The sequence below is a fragment of the Esox lucius genome, chromosome 22 (genome assembly GCF_011004845.1).
Source record: "Esox lucius isolate fEsoLuc1 chromosome 22, fEsoLuc1.pri, whole genome shotgun sequence".
Lineage (NCBI taxonomy): Eukaryota > Metazoa > Chordata > Actinopteri > Esociformes > Esocidae > Esox > Esox lucius.
The window spans coordinates 21,087,409-21,108,002 of NC_047590.1; the positions used below are offsets into that span (position 1 = coordinate 21,087,409).

At 39.3% G+C, this 20,594-nt stretch overlaps 1 protein-coding gene across 7 annotated transcripts in view; it reads left to right on the top strand.

Moving 5' to 3' along the window:
• Positions 1–17,522, top strand: part of LOC105019665 (neural cell adhesion molecule 2) — a 436,025-nt gene extending 418,503 nt beyond the window's left edge. For 5 of the 7 annotated variants that reach the window (XM_020042073.2, XM_020042074.2, XM_010886014.3 and 2 more), the window contains exons 16-17: positions 9,566–9,682; positions 14,421–17,522. In XM_020042073.2, coding sequence (XP_019897632.1) covers positions 9,566–9,682; positions 14,421–14,535 — 232 coding nt within the window. In that variant the 3' untranslated portion in view covers positions 14,536–17,522. The remainder of the gene's footprint in view (positions 1–9,565; positions 9,683–14,420) is intronic. The other 2 variants (XM_020042077.2, XM_010886015.4) reach the window with 1 other exon arrangement.
• The last annotated feature ends 3,072 nt before the right edge of the window (positions 17,523–20,594 follow it).

The following is a 20,594-nucleotide window of genomic DNA, read 5'->3' on the forward strand; positions in this document are numbered from 1 at the left end:
ACATATCCTCCATGAGAACCTGAATGGAATTTGCAATGGGTGGGGTGCAGTGTTAACTTATCCAGGAATTTTGACATTCTGAGTGAATTTTCTGTAAAGATGACTTCTTGGGTTCACTTAGACAATTGGAATTCAACCATCACCCATTCAAACTTTCATTCAGGGTGTATCGTAATGGCTTTTCCTTCCTATTTCCTGTTCTGATCAGAATTACTGTGGGAATTTTGACTATGAGATGCCACAATGACCATTTATGTCACATTCTCTCACCCCAAGGTCAAAATCCTGTATGTAAATCACTCATCCAAACTTTCAGTGCTCACTGTACAAGACTTTGGAAGTCTTGTGTTTTTGAGAACCGAATGCAGAGTGCCCAGAAAACAAAAATACATTTTGTGTATGGATACAGTGGTCTTTAAACTAGCTTCCATTTCACACTGTCATTTGATGTCTTAACTCCTCTATGGCAAAGGCGTAGGAGCAGGGGGGATCTGTCCCCCTAATGTTAGAAGCAGGTAAATCCCACAATAATAAAACTTTGAGAATAGTATTTAATGTGTCCCTCAATATCCTGCTTAATCCTATGCTCCTGCTCTGCAGCATTTATTTGAAGCCTGCTGCATTAGGTTAATTTCTGAGTGTCTAAATTAAGGTTCAGTATGTGCTTATCTGTGTTTAGGCAGCAGCAACCATGTATTTACAAGGATATTTATAGCAGTACAAGTACAATTACTATTTACCTAGCACTATTACTGTTTACCTCTACCTTCATTTACCTCTAATCTCAATTCCATGGAACTGGAGTTCAATTTCAGAAATAATATGTCATTAAGGTAAGATAGGATTGACGACTGGCATAGCATACTGTAATTGATAGAGAGAATGAGGGAGACACTGATAGTGAATTAACTGAAAAAAGGACAGAGATAGTGACTGAGGAAAAAAGGTGAGCAGGCAGCCTAGCCGTTAGAGCATCTGACTACTATCCTTAAGATTGCTAAATCGAATCTCCAAGCCGGCAATAGGAAAAAGCTGTTGTTCTGTCCCTAATTGCTCCAAGGTCAGTGCGGTGAATGAGAATGTGTTGTCAGTCAACTTACCTGGTAAGATGAAGGTTAAAAAAAGACTGGGGTTAGGGAGATTGAGACTGACAGACAAAGAGGAGACAGGGATCTTTGGAAAAAGAGGAATAGAAGGTACTGTGAGAACCTAATAAGAGAGTGAACAGCCTGACATTTTGCCACAGCGAGGTGTAATGGAGTGTGTGTTGGTGCGTAAAACAAGTGTGTGTCTCTGAGCAAGACAGTCTGTGTTGTGGGTGACATCTTCCTGCTAAGATTGCTCGCTGCCACTGACTCAGGCACCGCACGTATCAGAGGGATTTGGGATGGAAAGTAAGAAATGCTTTAAATTTTAGATGCTAATTCAAGTCCATCATGGTGCTTAAGTGGTGGTAAGATGTGGTCCTTGGAGATCCTTGGAGTGTTGAATGTTCTTTAGGGTTGGATACGTTACATAAGTGACTTACATGTAAATGGTCCAACTACTCTTGACAGTAGTGGAGAATGAAAGGCATTTGATACTGTCTGGTAAAATAATATTCGGATGGTGTTGAATACGTTCCTCGTGTAGGGTTGTGTTGATCATTTTCTATTACTAGAAACTGTGTATTAGCATGTTTTTCCTGGGCACCACTAATTTAAAATAGTTGTCGTTCCTTGTAGCAGTGCTCTTTTCCATTTATAAATTGGATTAGACTGGTTGAAAGCAACGTGGAAGAAACTTGCTAGAGCAATTTCTTTCCCCAATTAGCATTATTCACTTTTCACAATAATGAAAGTTATCGGGACGACATTTCAATTTAAAGAACACTGAAAAATATGTAGATTCACTTTTCTTTTCACATTTTTGATGAGAACGTATTGCACTGACAGCTTGGCAATAGGTGGGATTTCAATTTAAATTACATTTAAATAATATCCAGATACCCATTTTTATTCATATTTGAGACGGAAACATATCGCACCAATAAACCGTGATAATAGGAACAACACAGGCAGACAGCGACTTTCCCATGCCAAAAAATGTATCTACAAATAACAGAATTAGTCTCTGCACCCTCCTTGCATGATAAAAAACAAGCATGCTTTTATGAGGAAGTCATGTCCTACCATTTTACATCTTGGTGAGGTTTGTTTGTGGAACAGTGGGCAGTATTTCTTAACAGTTCATCATTTATTTGACAATTGAAAAAAATGATTCCCATGATGTGTCCAATATTAAGTAAATAACGTCAGCTTAACAGTGAAAATGAAAGGCAGTGGAATTGTGCAAACAAGTGCAGGACAAAAAAGTTGAGGTGTTTACAGCACTAATGAGCAGTATCTCTAAAGTGTATTGATTTGTCAGCATTGGCTATGCTCTAATCTCAGCTAAGCTATCTAACATAGCTGATCCAGCCACTTAAACATAATTTAAAATGAAAAGGAGTATGGTTAGGGAAGCTGCTGTGTTCCAGACAAAGTTACATTTGTTCCACCAATAACTAGCTTGCTAGCTGCTATGGCTGAGTAACTAACTGGCTTGCTAACATGTAAAATGTGTGCTGGCCTATAAGCCAGATATTTTGCCCCCTCATTGTTAACAATAAGCAACAATACTGTATGTTTTGAAATCAAAATGGATTTAATCAAGAGTTTTTGGCACTGATACAAAAAGTCGATTATGTATGTAAGTGAAAAATAAAATCTACACATTTTTATAATTTAATTACAAATACAAAACAGAAAAGAAATGTTTGCAGAAGTCTTCACTTCATTTGCTCAATATTTGGTAGAGGGCCGCAATTACAGCCTTGAGGCTATTTGTCTCAGCTATGCACACATGGAGTCAGCAATTTTAGCACATTTTTGTCAATTTCAATGGATGTTAGACTTTCTGAGCAGAGTGGTAAAGTCATTGAAAGAGCTAATGCTAGCCTGTTACAAAAGATGGGCACTGAGAAGAGATGGGCTGCTTGGCACTCACCTTCCATATTGTTCTGATCTGTTCATCACTGACTGCATCGGAACTATGTTCCAAGACATGTACTGAAACACTTCTTGGTACATAACGCCAGGTGTCGAAACACTTTGTCACATGATATTGTACAAAGGCTATGTTGGTTGAGTGTCTGACACCTGACTGTCTCTGGTATTGAAAACAATGACTTTGAATGTATGGTGTTATTACTGATGCCGTGTTTCCACTGGTGCTTTACCCCGGTACCAGGGCTACACCTGTGATTTATCCTAATGTTGGCTCCAGACTTTTCTGTTTCCACTGTACATTTGGTACCAAGGACTTAAGGAGGGGCTCACGTGGGGAGGAGTAAACTATCAACACTATTTGGATTTCCGGTTATGAAAAATAAAAGGTGATATTTTTCTGGTAGTAAAATAAACAGTAACGGCATGCTCAGTTTGTTTACAATACGACGTTTGAACTTAAGTAATAAAACACATTTCTTCCTTAAACTCCTGCAACTGGCTCCTTCACCTACACTCGTGACACTGCAACTAAACCAGTGTATTCATTGTTTAGTTTTAATAAGTATTTTGTTAAAACTATCTACCTTTAATAGAAGGATTTGGGAGAATTTTGAGGTAAATTTGTGTTATAGGTTCTGCAAGCTATGTCTCAGTAGCAGCGCTCCGTTTTTCTATTGAGTCAATGGCATCGTATCACCTTCGGTCATTCCAACTCTTTCTGTTCTGTGTTTTTGCTTTCCTGTACTGCTGTTTCTTTTCCTTCATTTGATCCGGGATCTGTTTGTTAGATCGGTTGAAAAACATTAGAGAAGCCTAAAGATAACGATACACATCGCCATTCGAATTGGCAGCAAGTGAGAGCTGGGCTACTCGGCCACAGCCTTGTGACCGCCTTGGCCCGTGTCAGTGGAAACAGAAAAAATCTGGACTTTGAGGGTAAAACACCAGTGTTTGGTACCAGTGGAAATGCAGCATTAGAGATTTTGAGCTGTGTGACAATTGTTCATAGTTAGCCTAGTTAGTAGTAACTCTTTTAAAAGTGCTTGTTGCAAAAGGCAGGGTGCCACAGTTCTTTGATGCCTGAGCACACGTGTTGATGCTTTCAAATACCAGCCTCTACTAGACACATATCGTAGCAATTGAAGTACAAATATGTTCAGTTATCCAGGCTTCAGCAGTGGTTTAGCACATAGCATTGCAGGCTTCTAAGCAACACTACACACGATTAAATCCTGATCCGGAAAAATATAGATGCCCTTTAGATGCACAATGATAACCCTTTGTTATGGAAGTTAATCCCAAACCTCTGTGCAACTGAACTGTATCACTAAAGTGTTGTGAGGGGTACTTGGCCAACTTCAGCCTAAACAATAGCTTTGGCAAGGGAAGTAGAGTCGCTAATGCTAGCCATGTCAACAAATAATTAGAGTCAAAGCGGAAAATGCTATGTTTGGTTTTGATGAGGCCATCGCTGAATTTGATAGCATCAATCAAATAAGTATGCCAATGTTGTCATTTGCTAATGTTAGCAAAGTATATCAAAAATGCTTGAAAATGTTAACTATTAACTGCACAATTTAGTCACAAAAACATGGAGCACAGTTGACGGTTGAACGAAGTGGAAAGTTAACCCACATAGTAGGCATAGTAGTCCAAAAGTCCAAAGTTATGTTTCTGTGTGATTTCAAGATGATGTGCATTGTGGATTGACTAGAAAAAGATGAACATTGATTTGGGGTAAATTCCTCTTTAAGTGTTCTTTTTAAAGGTTTGTGTAAAATGTGCTTAAAAGGGTCCCTGCTGTCAAAAAATGGACATGCATTTACCACTGTCAAAAAATAAATTATAATTTACTTTGACAACCCTACAAATGTAAATGACGTCTGAACCTCTCAGCCCCACACCCATAATTAGCATGATATCACTTTATTTGGCAGGATGGAAGTAACGAGGTAATAACTAGGTTATTTCCAGGAAACTGGGTAACAACATGGTGCCTACACATCAATAGTAAGAATTTTTCTGCAGAAAATAATTTCAAGGAAAGTTCCACAAAACATTTCAGAATGAAGACTGCTACAACCATGTCAGAATGGGGCAATTACCCATCAACAGTTGATATGTTGCAATCCTGTATTTCATTGTTTTCCTGACATTATTGTCATTTCAGAAATTGTTAAAGTCCCCTGTATTTACAATTCTACACTGTGCAATTTTACTACAATGCTGTTGCGTTTTTTATGTGCAATACAGCATTAGCCATCTCCCTTTTCAAACAACATTTTATTTAATGTTTATTTTGAGTGGATAATAACCTTGGATAATCATTGTTATCCAAGGTTCATATTGTTGCCGCTAGTAATGGTCTGAATTTTACAGTTTACCTGTGAGCTCTATATTACCTTACGTAGTTGCAATGCAAATGGCTGTCCTCCAATTACTAAGCAATTTACCAGTATTAGCCTTCTTCTTTCCATTTAGTTTCAACTTCAGTTTCAGTGTAACCACCGGACATTGCCCCTGCAAACTAAACCATAGTTCTTCCCTCCTAATTCCTTGCTATATACGAGTTGTTTCTATATAATTTCAACACTGTTTCCATTGTACCTTTTGTAAAGTTGCAGTGTAACAGCTGGACATTGCCCCTGCAAACTAAAGTGAAGATCTTCCCTACTATTCCCTCGCTATTTACCAGTAGTTTCTTTATAATTTCAACACTGTTTCCATTTTACTTCCTGCGTAGTTGCAGTGTAACAGCCAGACATTGTCCTTGCAAACTAAAGCGAAGATCTCCCTTCGTATTACCTTGCTATTTACCATTTGCTTTCTTGTAATTTCAGCACTGTTTCTATTTTAATTTATGCGTTGTTGCAGTGTAATGACCAGGCACTGTCCCTGCAAACTCCAGCAAAGATATTCAGGCCTAATTCCAAGCAATTGACCAGTACTGCATAAAATTACATCTGTACTATAATTGGTGATTATATCTGCCAATACCATTGCCCACAATGCAAATTACTGTATATGAAATACATATTGCCCTATACAGAAAACACGATTATATACGCCGCATTGGATGTATTGCAGGAAATGTTCATGAGAGTGTGTAGATTCGAAATATGCTAGGAAATGAAGCACTATGTAGTTGCAATTTTTGCTGGCAAGTTTCTTTTAACTGTAGAATTGTCTGCTGTATGGGGCACAGAAAAATAATTTCTGGTGTGGTGTTCCATACAGTTTGTCTAATCAATACACAGTCACATTGGCTGGGCCCCATGATTGGTGATTAATTCTACCAACCGGAACATAAACCGTAACAACGCCGCTATGTTCAACTTCTGGTCTACAAACAGATAGCTGTAAAGGAAGTAGCTGATCAACTGATACAATTATATTTTAGACTGTTATTGTTCACTAAATGTCTACACTGTTAAAGATAATTCAATGGGCAATAGAAAATGGAAAACAAACAGGAATCATAAAATTAAATGGTTGACTTTATGCCATAAGTGTCGAAGTGGAAAATTAGATGCTCAAAGAGGAGGGACTTCCCCAGAAAAGCGCTGTTTGAGCCATTACAACACAATGTGGCAGAAGGAACCACTACTGCCAAGGGAACTGGAGTAGGTAGACTGCATATTAGCCAATAGAGTATTTGTTTTTTTTGAGAATACCTACTTAGATTGAAATAAAGCTATATTAGCTCAAAATAAATGTTTATATACCTAGCGGGATGATGTATAGTAGTTCTGTCAGCAAATACCTACAGGCCCCACAACCTAAGCAAACTCCTTTTTTCCTTAAATGGGCTATTTAAACTATCATATGTCATTGTGGGTCTTTTGTAGTTGTTATTGACATTTTTGTTTGGTTTACCAAAAACAAGATTATGAGAATTTGACTCCTCAACTGTGTAAGTATTTGTGCATTTTATAAAATTAACTGGTACAGTGGTTTTATGGTTTAATAGATTACAAATAATGATTGTAGTACTAATCACAAGTTCATGCTTATTATTTTATTAATGTTTGATTTGTGGTACATACTGGTCAAAATGTAGTGGAGATTAAGTATTCACATAAGCCTCTTCTATGTATTTTCTATCTGAAAGCCACTGCTTGTCCAAGTGGTTGAAGTCAGACTGATGGAGAAGAGTAGGAGCAAGAAGGAGAAAGAAATGGTGTCTTTGTTAAGGCATTACGGAAAGTTGGTTTGTTGTAGTTATTTTGTTTCATATGCAAGTACAAAATGCATGTATTGATAAAAAACTTTTTTTTAAATACATTTAAAGCAAGTGTTCATCCTACATTTCAAAATAAAATATACGTTTTGCTTCAACAAAATGTTTTCTGACATTTAAATTCTAACAGTTGCACCCAGATTCAGCTAGGCCAACTCCACTGCAGCCTGTGGAAGTTGAAACTAAGTGGAAAGACGAATGCTAATACTGATGAATTGCAGAGTAATAGGAGGACAGCCATTTGCATTGCAACTATGGAAGGTAATAGGGAGCTAACAGATAAGTAAGAGGGATAGTTACACAGGCATAACTATAACATTCTGACCATTACTAGTGTCAACAATATGAACGTTTCTGGAAAGAGCAATGAATATCCAAGGCACCGGTAGGTTGTAATAAGAAAATGTCCATACGATATATGCAATAATATTGGAAAGATAGTGTTTCAATAAATGTTCTGACCAAAAATATTTTCAGTATATGCAAACGTGCATCCTAAAATACAGATTTTCTATTGGTCAAATGAACAATTTGGCAAATTGTAAAAAGGGCAATCTCCCTCTTTTCAAAGGAGTTTCTGAATACTTTGTAAGCTGTAAGGGTCCAGAATAATTGTGTTATTGAACACAGATCTTACTACAGCAAAAAATGGATTTGGTGAAATTGACATTGAATGACATTTGGGATGGTATGAATAGAACAGACAACATTAAATATATATATAACCCTGAAGTAGCTTATACTAAATTAATGTTTATCAGTTAAAGCAGTTTACACATCACTACACAGGCATGTACATTTTTATTTATTCATCTAGTGGTTTATTCAATTTATGCTCCATAAGTAAAGTACATACAACCCTGTTTCCAAAGAATTTGTTAAGCTGCGGAAAATGCAAATATAAACACAATGCAATGATGTGCAAATCATGTATCTCTGTATTTAATTGAAAATAGTATAAAGTAGGGGTGTAACAGTATACAAAAGTCATGATTCGGTACTTACCACAGATTTGATGTCCCGATTCTGTAGGACAGTGTCAAAAAGACATGCAAAACATAACATTTATTTTTATTTATTATCAAGTTTTCCCAAAAGAGAGACTTGAAGGCAATAGGTCCTCAAGATCTGGCTTGTCGTTTGCGTTTGCCATATTTATTTATGCGGCTGCATAACAATATACGCTAGGCTTGGCTAGGCTACTTCATTTGCCAAGTTATGGTTCCAAATTGTTGCACTATTTGTCCATGCAGTCTTTCACAGAGTGGTGAACCCCTCTCAAACCCCTCTTCTGACAGACCCATCCACTCTGGATGATCTTTTAATACCCAATCATGTTATTGTCCTGTTGCCAATTGACCTAATTGCTTGTGTGATATTCCACCAGGTTTAGTTTTTTAGCATTACACAACTTTTCCATTCTTTTGTTGTCTCTGTCAACACGTTTCAAAACTTTTTTGCAACATGTTGCTTTTCATTACGAACTGTTAATGAAGGCAGATTCAGACTTCATTATGAAGCAAACAAAAGAGGGACGGAAACACGTCAGTGTAAGTTTTCAGGCAAGTTTATAATTCCTGTTTCTTTCTTGCATGTGAAAGTGTAATTTCATAGCACAGGGCAGTGTGCCAAATGAAGCCCCTAAGCCAAATGCGCACAGAGAAGTGCTTTAATGTGGATGGCACTTCTTAACTGTCTTTACCCGCCCATATAGACTTCTCAGAACGTCTAAGACACTGAACCATAGGGACTTTTCCTCTCATCAGGCATATAGGATATCAATCCCCTCAGATTCATTAGTACCATACTGTGAAGCTTCACAACTAAACCCTAAACATATGGAATGATTGAACCCAGGGTGCTACAGGGCCACCATCTCGTCAGCCCAATCACATCTCTTTGAATTGTCAACAGGCCCTAAAGCCCTGGTGTGGATGGCCCCGTTGGCACGATTAACAGTGTCAGGGAGAAAGGCACGTTAGCAAAGGAGAGAGGCCTCCCCACTGTGCTTTGGTGTCACTCGGAGACTGTTAGATTACAACCAGACTTACAGAGATATCTGCTCAGCCTTCTGTGCTAGGGTTAAGTACACAGGGCGGCATTGAGACATGGCCACAGGAGATATCAGGAAAAAAACAGAAATGAAAACAAGCAGAAAAAGGAGAGAGGAGAACAAGAAAGCCCTGCGTCCGTCTGCTGTGTCGCAAATGGATTTGCTTAAGTTTGAAGTGTGGGTGTGTGTGCGTGCGCACATGCACAGACTTGCATGCTCATGCCTGTGTGTGTTTGTGCGTAGGGGCGATGGGTCCAAGGATCCTATCGTTGAGATGAGAACGGAGGAGGAGAGAATAACTAACCACGATGGGAGCCCAGTACATGAACCCAACGAGACTACACCTCTCACAGAACCAGAGTAAGGATCCAGAACTACGTTGTGGGGGGGTTGGTTCTAAGGCCCTGTCCACCCTAATATAACCCTAACCCAAACAGAGACCCAGATTAGCATTTTGGGCTTGTTGTGTTCTGTATGGTGATGGAAAATGGCTTTAGGTTTCAGAAGGAGGCTTTACCTTTCTAGAGGTTATGCGCATCACTATAAAGGAGTATTGCAAGGTTGGGTGGCGTCCATGTTCAGGCAGTAAGAAGTGTTCTACATGGTTCAGTAGCCAGGCTTTAATGAAAAGTTGTCCCTTGCTGGTGGAATCACTGAATGCTACAGATCTGCTGGTTGTAGTAGGTGTCACGTTTAATCGACTGGGTTTGTGGGCATATATAGATATCAGATATAGATTGTATTTCACTTTTTTGACTGTATGATTAAAATGTTAATCTCGCCTTTAAGGATCTTTGTTTATTTGATGTGCTGTAGGTTTAGTGTGTAAACCGAGAGGTGTTGACATACTATATTCATAGATTATTCATGTCACTGTAGTCATTAGACAGCGAGTCAGTCAAATAGTGTTAACTGTGCTTATGTAATGGATGCTTTATTCTCCATTATCTCACTCTGTCTTGCCATTGATGCATCTATCATCGTACCGATACAATGTCAATGTAAAATATACATTGAGTGGCCAGTTTCTTATTTGTATATTTCTAGTTCCCTAGATATGTAAAGCTGTGCTCAAAAGTTTGCATACTCTTGGAGAATTGATAATATATGTACCATCTGTAAAGAAAACATGAGTGAGCTGGCAAAACACATCTTTTATTTCTTATGGGATTCACATTCAACTGTAGATCAGAATAGCATAAAACAGAAAATGTCCACAACGAAAAAGATTAACTGACCCCTGTTCAAAAGTCTGAATACCCTTAGTTCTTAATACTGTGTATTGCCCCCTTCAGCACCAATGACAGCATGCAGTCTTTTGTAATAGTTGTGTATGAGGCCCCGAATTCTGGGTAAAGCTTCCCATTCGTCTTGGCAAAATGCCTCCAAGTCATGTAAAGTATTTGGTCGTCTTGCATGAACCGCACGTTTAAGATCTTCCCAGAGTGCCTCGATGATATTAAGGTCAGGAGACTGTGACAGCCACTCCAGAACCTTCAACTTTTCTGCCGTAACCACTGGAGGGTCAACTTGGCCTTGTGCTTAGGGTCATTGTCATGCTGGAAAGTCCAAGAGCGTCTCATGCGCAGCTTTTGTGCAGAAGAATGCAAATTGTCTGCCAGTATTTTCTGATAACATGCTGCATTCATCTTGCTATCAATTTTCACAAGATTTCCCATGCATTTAGAGCTTACACACCCCCAAAACATCAGTGAACATTCTGTTCACTATAGGCCTTGTTGACCCCTATCCAAACATAGCGCTTATGGTTTCAACCATAAAGCTCTATTTTGGTCTCATTTCCAGAGCAGCCTGTATTTCTCCTGAGGTTACCTGTGGGTTTTTCTTTGTATCCCGAACCATTCTTCTGTCAGTTTTAGCTGAAATCTTTCTTGGTCTACCTGACCTTGGCTTGGTGTCAAGAGATTCCCCAATTTTCCACTTCTTTATTGGTGATTGAACAGTACTGACTGGCATTTGCAAGGCTTTTGATATCTTTTTATATCCATTTCCATCTTTATAAAGTCCCATTACCTTGTTATGCAGGTCTTTTGACAGTTATTTTCTGCTCTCCATGGCTCAGTATCTAGTCTGCTCAGTGCATCCACGTGAGAGCTAACAAACTCATTGACTATTTATACACAGACACTAATTGCAATTTAAAAAGCTACAGGTGTGGGAAATTCACCTTTTATTGCCATTTTCATCTGTGTCACCTTGTGTGTCTGTAACAAGGCCAGACATTCAAAGGTATGTAAACATTTGATCAGGGCCATTTGGGTGATTTCTGTTCTCGTTATGATTTAAAAAAGAGCAAAACAACTATGTGATAATAAATGGCTTCATATGATCACTATCCTTAAATAAAATATTAGTTTTTCTGCCAGAATTTCACATTTTCTGCCAGGCTATGCAAACTTATGAGCACAATTGTATTCACATGCAAGGGGTTCTGACCCTGTTACTAGATGTTTATACAGTGGGGAGAACAAGTATTTAATACATTTCCGATTTTGCAGGTTTTTCTACTTACAAAGCATGTTGAGGTCTGTAATTTTTATCATAGGTACACTTCAACTGTGAGAAACTGAATTATTTTTAAATAATTAATTTGCATTTTATTGCATGACATAAGTATTTGATCACCTACCAACCAGTAAGAATTCTGGCTCTCACAGACCTGTTAGTTTTTCTTTAAGAAGCCCTCCTGTTCCACACTCATTACCTGTAGTAACTGCACCTGTTTGAACTTGTTACCTGTATAAAAGACACCTGTCCACACTCAATCAAACAGACTCCAACCGCTCCACAATGGCCAAGACCAGAGAGCTGTGTAAGGACATCAGGAATAAAATTGTATAACTGCACAAGGCTGGAATGGGCTACAGGACAATAGGCAAGCAGCTTGGTGAGAAGGCAACAACTGTTGGCTCAATTATTAGAAAATGTAATAAGTTCAAGATGACGGTCAATCTCCCTCGGTCTGGGGCTCCATGCCAGATCTCACCTCGTGGGGCATCAATGATCATGAGGAAGAACTACACGGCAGGACCTGGTCAATGACCTGAAGAGAGCTTGGACCACAGTCTCAAAGAACCATTAGTAACAAACTACGCCGTCATGGATTAAAATCCTGCAGCGCACGCATGATTCCCCTGCTCAAGCCATGATCCAGAGGAGGAATGGGAGAAGGTCATGTGGTCTGATGAAACAAATTGAGCTTTTTAGCTAAACTCCACTCGCCGTGTTTGGAGGAAGAAGAAGGATGAGTACAACCCCAAGAACACCATCCCAACCGTGAAGCATGGAGGTGTAAACATCATTCTTTGGAGATGCTTTTCTGCAAAGGGGACAGGATGACTGCAACGTATTGAGGGGAGGATGGATGGGGCCATGTATCGCGAGATCTTGGCCAACAACCTCCTTCCCTCAGTAAGAGCATTGAAGATGGGTCGTGGCTGAGTCTTCCAGCAAGACAACCACCCGAAACACACAGCTAGGGCAACTAAGGAGTGGCTCCGTAAGAAGCATCTCATGGTCCTGGAGAGGCCTGGTAAGTCTCCAGACCTGAACCCAATAGAAAATCTTTGGAGGGAGCTGAAAGTCTGTTTTGCCCAGCGACAGCCCCGAAACCTGAAGGATCTGGAGAAGGTCTGTTTGGAGGATTGGGCCAAAATCCCTGCTGCAGTGTGTGCAAACCTGGTCAAGAACTACAGTAAATGTATGTTTTCTGTAATTGCAAACAAATGTTTCTGTACCAAGTATTAAGTTCTGCTTTTCTGATGTATCAAGTACTTATGTCATGCAATAAAATGCAAATGAATTACTTAAAAATACAATGTGATTTTCTAGATTTTGGTTTTGATTCTTCAACTCACAGTTAAAGAGTTATGATAAACATTTTAAAAGCTTTGTAAGTGGGAAAACCTGCAACATTGGCTGTGTATCAAATACTTGTTCTCCCCACTGTACATAACTGTCTACTGAGATTTTACACGTTAATACATTCGGCTCTCGGTTACACATTAATACAATCGGTAACCCAATGTGCAATTGAATAGGAAATAAATAAATTACAACCTTAAGTTACAACATAGAAGGTTATACAGGGCCTTAAGGAAGTATTCAGACCACTTCACTTTCTCACACATTTTGTTGTTAAACATAATGCATAAAATATAAAATCTATGCTTTTTGCCATCAATCTACACACAATAATACACCATAATGACAAAGCAGAAACACTTTTTTAGAAAGAATTGGCCAAGCTAAGTAACCTGGCAAGAAGGGCCTTGGTCAGGGATGTGACCAGGAACCCAAAGCCTACTCTTAACAGAGTTTTAGAGTTTCTCTGCAGAGATGGGAGAACTTGCCAGAATGAACAACCATCTTTGCAGCACTTTGACAATCAGGCCTTCATAGTAGAGTGGCTAGACAGAAGCCAATCCTGAGTAAAAGGCATATCACATGACAACTGAAGGACTCTGAGAGCATGAGGAAATTCTCTCTTCTGATAAGAACAAAGTATAACTGTTAATCTTAAATGCCAAGCACTACGCCTGGCGAAAAGAAGGTACGGCTTATCACCCTGCTAATACGACCCCTTCAGTTAAACATGATAATGAGAGCATCATGCTATTGGAATGCAAGGACTCATCTTTCAGTAAGACCTGAAGTACAGAGCCAAGACAATGCTGGAGTGACTTCGGGACAGCTCTGTGAATCCCCATTATAAAGCCCGGACTCGAATGCCATTGAACATCTGTGGGGATCGTCACACGTTCTCTAACATTTAATCAAACAGCAACTGAATACCTGTTTACCTCCTTTTTATAGTAAGCCACCACTATGGGACTCAATGCGCCTAACTGTCCATTGAGTTTATGTTTCACTGGGTGATTAAGTCCTTTCACATTCCATGTCTATGTATTGTTTATGTGTGTCTTTAGTGTACAGTTACTATAATGAACAATAGGCATACATTGCATATATTGTCTTCGGTGGGAAGTAGGCTGCGCGAGGTGTGCAGCAATAATAAACCCTTTCTTTTGAAGTCCATATCTCAGACATGTCTGTCTCTTTTGTCTTTCTTCCCCAGGAAGTTACCGCTAAAGGAGGAGAATGGGAAGGAGACGCTCAAGCCTGACATGATAGAGATCAAAGTGCACAGCGACAACAGCATCCACACAAAGCAGGACGACAGCAAAGCATAATACAAGTGTGCCCTTTCGCCCCTCGCTGCAAACGAGAACATTCCGGAGCGCCCTACCCTGAGACCAAAACCCAGTAAAATGACATGGAAAAAAATATGATGAGATCTCATATGTACACAAGGGCCCAGAGAAAAGTGGTGTAAATAACAATTATAAAGAGCAAGACAGAGAAAGAAAGAACCTAATAACAAGCATTTGTATGTGATTAATCATTTATGTTGTTTCTATGAACCCACCAGTCAAAGAGCCCTTTTTTTTTTCTTTTTTTTTTCTTTCCGTCCAAATAAGATTTTATTTTACGGCTTAGTCGTTGCTTATCTGTTGCATTTCTTTATTCTCTTACCTCCTCTTACTCATTTTGTGTGGCAAAAACATGTCCTCCTCTACACACAATACATATACACAACAAAACACAAATACACACCACAGAGTCTCTGCCTTTGGGATAATTACCCCACTGTCGACTCCTACTGAAGTCTACTCTGCATAGTATAACTATCTCCTACAATAGTGTTCACAGAGTAGGCTACCCTCACAGCAGCAGTTTTGTCTTACTATTGTGGCTTTGGTCTGAGATGTGGTGTCCGGGCTGTCCTGTCTCATACTTCTGTGCTATGCCACATTTACCCCTGTATACTTGAGTATGCCCAAGCCTGATTTGCCAGCTCAAAGAATGTTGAGCTAGCTCATTGGTTTTGCCACCATTTTGTTTTGTTAAAAAAAAAAAGAACAGTTACTGTGAAAGTTCCTTTGCACATAGTAGTTATTCTTGTCTTGGTTAATCCAAATGAGAGCTTGCTTTGAAGCGTGCATATACTGTTAAGTATGAAAGCTATTTTTGTGTAAATATATTTTGGAAATTTGATCAAAAGCTTTTTCGTTGACTGTATACACTGTCACGTTTCTATTATTTTACTAGTGTATCATTTATTTAGAAGAAGTGTTAGGATAAGAAAGGAAAAACATTATTTAATGATAACATCTGTTAGTCAGCAAGTCAAGGCAAAATCGAGGCATTGTAGGTTACATCCAGGGGATCACAGTTTCTGTGGATAGGAAGTGTTTCAGAAAAAAAAAAAATGTGGACAGAAAGAAACCTGCCACTGTTGACCAATGAGCTGGCTTCATTTTAGGTATAGTGTATGGTCACCTTTCAGAAGCAGAATGAATGGCAATGCCATGATTGAACCAATATTGTCAAAAAGTGGAAGCTGTTATGGTTTTTGTTCATGCAGGAAATTTGTCAGCGCCAGCCCCTTGGTGTTATGAATCATTTTTCCTGTTGATTTGTCTGTATTCTACATGGTGTATCTGTAATTAGTCCACAGCAATTGTTTATGTCGCACTTCAGAACCCAACAATGAAAAGCAGATACCATAGTGTACTTTTAATTTACATCATAGACTAAACAGGACTTTTTGCCCTTTGAAATTTGCTGTTGTATTAATTTAAAGAAAACTGTTTCTCAAAGACAGAAACAAAACAGTTGATGTTAACATGAAATCGAAATGTGAAAATTGAATGTGGTTGTCATACAGTTTTGTGAGTAGTTATTGGAGAAAAACATTAGTTCATAGAAAGCAAAAGATGCTCATGCCCAATATTGTCTGTTTCATTTGAAGTTGTGCCAAAACTATTAGCTGAATGGAAAACCAACAAATTTCTTATGTCTGTATCACAATTGTTAAAGACTGGACAACACAGACATACATTTCAGTTATGTTTTTAAATAAAAACAGTACATTATGTGTAATGCCAATATCAATAACCAATCACTCTTTTTCTGTTCCTATTCTTTCTCTGACACTGTCATGTAAATAGGTAAAGAAAAAAAAAGATATTTTACAAAGCTCTTATGTAAATATACCCAGTTAAGATGTCTTTTTTCAAAGCAAAAATAGGCTTGGCTTTCTTGTGTGAACGCTCTCCAAATGAAAAAAAAAAGTTTATTTCTGGTACGACAGTTCAGTTCCGACGTGACAGTGCTCTTTACTATTAATTCGCTTTACCCCAAAAAAAACTCACACAGTAGGCCCTAAGGCTACTTCACAGCATTTCAATAGAGGCTGTACTTAAGATGTTAGCATGCCTTGGTTTTCCCACGGCCAATTGGCCCTCTGGACCCTTGCTACAGTGACAACTGTGTAAACCATTAAATTAAACATTAAATTGAAGTTTAATTGAGGCTTGTTTGCCGTTAGTCAAGGGAGCTGCACCACATGATCTTTGACGACTGGACTGTTCTTCACAGAGTCGAGGTCACGGACACCAGTGTGCTGCCCATTAGTTTGCAATGACCCTGTCGTTAATTATGCAGTGGCACTGTGAATGCTGGGAAATCGAGTCTTTGCCACTGCTTGATGGCTAAGTGTACCCCGTCAGTAAGGTCTGCTACGGTACCTTAGTGTATTTGTGCAGGCAGCGTACTGTGGTTACTGAAATGTGTGATGTGTGAGTGCGCTGTGTGCTCTGAGTAAAAGAAACAAGAAAAGCAGTCATTAGTTTTCTGGCTGGATAGCTCTGCATGTTAGTCTGAGAATTCCCTGTACTCCTACTTCTCAGACTTAACCCATTGATTTTACCCTCCAACCCATAAAAAGGCATTTGTGTTCTCCCCCTGAAGCACGATGTTTAACTGTATCTGCAGTCTTGAAGTTAAGACAACTGTAAATAGGGAGCACAGTGCCTGGTGGCCATGAGATTTGTACATGTTCTTTTATATCTGAATATGAGTCCCCCCTCCACACCGACTCCCCCTACTCCTCCCACCTTTCTCCTCCTGTCGCCTCGGACTCTGTCTAAGTTTGTCTACATAGAGAGTACTGGTGTGTTTCTAGCTCTGTATATTGTGTCCCTCCTCTTGTCCCCCTCTGGACTCCCCAGACTGAGTGTGCTTACGCAGGGGGTGGAAACTGTTGACGTGGCCGTATCCTGTGGATCACCCTGTAACAAACCTTGTGTCATTTTATCAGCTGTAAATAAAAATGTCCTGGTATAAGATGCCGTGTGTACGGGTCTGTCATTTAGGTGGTTTTGTTGGTTGGTTGTGTTATTTATCAGTTCATATTATTAACACATTTGGTGTCCTGTGTGAGGATTTCTATTTCCTGCATTTGAAATGGATTTGGTCAAAAAAGTGGAATATAATTAAACAGAGACACATGCTGGAATTTGAATGTGCTTGACCTGACAATTAAAAGGTATAATAGTCATTTAAGATTTGAACTGTCATTTTCATGTAAACTATCTGAACTCACTTAGAAGACATTATTAACAACTTTCATAGCATTTTGGATGGAGTTTATTAGCATGCTTTTGCACTTAAGCAAAGCCAGTTAGTGCAGATGTTTAGATAAACTGCCTTCTTAGCAAAGTTGCTCCCAAAACACCAACAGCCCTCCCAGCATGAGATAGACCATGCTAAACATATTCATCTGGATTTTATTTCAGACAAAGTACTTTAATAATGACTATGAAAATGTATTTAAAAAAAGAAAGAGCCAGCTCAAAGGGCTCAAAACAGTGCAACATTTTACACAAAATGTGGGTAGTTTTCTATCCATGCTGCCTTCCTCTTGAAAACTAATTTGAAGTTTTTAGATAACGTCCTTTCACTTTCCCTGCTATCCTCATTGCACCGTTATTTCCAGAAAAGGGGGTCCTGTTAACTGATGGTTTGATTTAACCTTGAGGTCATTCCTCTGTTTTTGCTCAATTTTAAGGATGGACTCCAAGGGGTTTCTATGAATGTATCAAAGAGATGGCCATCTTCCAGAGTTGAACCCATAACAACCTTCATGAAAACATGTATCAGAAGACTAGTACACTGGAAGTAAATGAAAGGCTACATCTTTCATGGCACACTATTGCATACGAAGTGCAGTGCCCTGGGCATACAAAGTGAACTACACAGCTCAAAAAAATTTAAGGGAACATGTAATCATCACAGTGTAACACTAAGTCAATTATACTTCAGCGATATCAATCTGTACAGTTAAAGCATAAGTGATTGTAAATCAATGTTACCTGTTTTGATGCAAAAGGTGCACTGGAGTTGAGGTCACGACAGATTTTTATGTTAGATGTTTTTGTTAGAGTAGATTCAACTTTATTGTCATTGAACAAGTACAACTACTATACAACGAAATGCAGTTAGCATCTAACCAGAAGTGCAAATTGAGGGCAGAAAATTTATTTACAAAAAGTATTTACAAGTATTAAGTATATTTATATTACAAGTGAAATGTATAGATGTGCAATGAGGGCAAATGCAGTACAAATGGCAATACGAAATGTGCAATTAAGGCAAGTAGAGGAGGGCAGAAAATGTACAAATATTAAGTATAGTGTACACTCACCTAAAGGATTATTAGGAACACCTGTTCAATTTCTCATTAATGCAATTATCTAATCAACCAATCACATGGCAGTTGCTTCAATGCATTTAGGGGTGTGGTCCTGGTCAGGACAATCTCCTGAACTCCAAACTGAATGTCAGAATGGCAAAGAAAGGTGATTTAAGCAATTTTGAGCGTGGCATGGTTTTTGGTGCCAGGCGGGCCGGTCTGAGTATTTCACAATCTGCTCAGTTACTGGGATTTTCACGCACAACCATTTCTAGGGTTTACAAAGAATGGTGTGAAAAGGGAAAAACATCCAGTATGCGGCAGTCCTGTGGGCAAAAATACCTTGTTGATGCTAGAGGTCAGAGGAGAATGGGCCGACTGATTCAAGCTGATAGAAGAGCAACTTTAACTGAAATAACCACTCGTTACAACCGAGGTATGCAGCAAAGCATTTGTGAATCCACAACACGCACAACCTAGAGGCGAATGGGCTACAACAGCAGAAGACCCCACCGGGTACCACTCATCTCCACTACAAATAGGAAAAAGAGGCTACAATTTGCACGAGCTCACCAAAATTGGACAGTTGAAGAGTGGAAGAAAGTTGCCTGGTCTGATGAGTGTCGATTTCTGTTGAGACATTCAGATGGTAGAGTCAGAATTTGGCGTAAACAGAATGAGAACATGGATCCATCATGCCTTGTTACCACTGTGCAGGCTGGTGGTGGTGTAATGGTGTGGGGGATGTTTTAAACGATGCCAATTGGGCATCGTTTAAATGCCACGGCCTACCTGAGTATTGTTTCTGACCATGTCCTTCCCTTTATGACCACCATGTACCTATCCTCTGATGGCTACTTCCAGCAGTATAATGCACCATGTCACAAAGCTTGAATCATTTCAAATTGGTTTCTTGAACATGACAATGAGTTCACTGTACTGAAATGGCCCCCACAGTCACCAGATCTCAACCCAACAGAGCATCTTTGAGATGTGGTGGAACGGGAGCTTTGTGCCCTGGATGTGCATCCCACAAATCTCCATCAACTGCAAGATGCTATCCTATCAATATGGGCCAACATTTCTAAAGAATGCTTTCAGCACCTTGTTGAATCAATGCCACGCAGAATTAGGGCAGTTCTGAAGGCGAAAGGGGGTCAAACACAGTATTAGTATGGTGTTCCTAATAATCCTTTAGGTGAGTGTATGTTACAAATGGGACAGTATTTGTGCGCATACAAATGGCAATTCTAAATGGGATTCTAGATGTGCAAACGAGGCAAATTGAAGCAGTAGGTTAGCATGTGCAACCGGGATACAGAGATAGCAGCAATGAGACTCCCAAGATAGACATGTGTATTTAATTGTAAAAATGCAAGCAAGATGGCAATTCTAAATGTGCAAAGAGGCAAACTGAATGTGCAAGGTGCAATGTGCAACTGAAATGCAGGGATAGCAGCAGTGAGGTTCCAGAGGTAGACACTTAACCTGTAACACCTGAAAATGTCCATTATCAGACTTTGCAAGGTAGTGTCAGAGCAGTACAAAGGGAGTTGTGCAACAAGGTCCCAGAGAGGTGGGGGGTGGAGGGGTGGGGGGTAGTGATTGGTCACAGAGTTCTCTGTGTCACGGAGTTAAGCAGGTTACAGTAGATGGGGGAAAAAAAACTGTTCCTGAGCCTGCTGGTGTGGGATTAAAGAGACCTTTACCGCC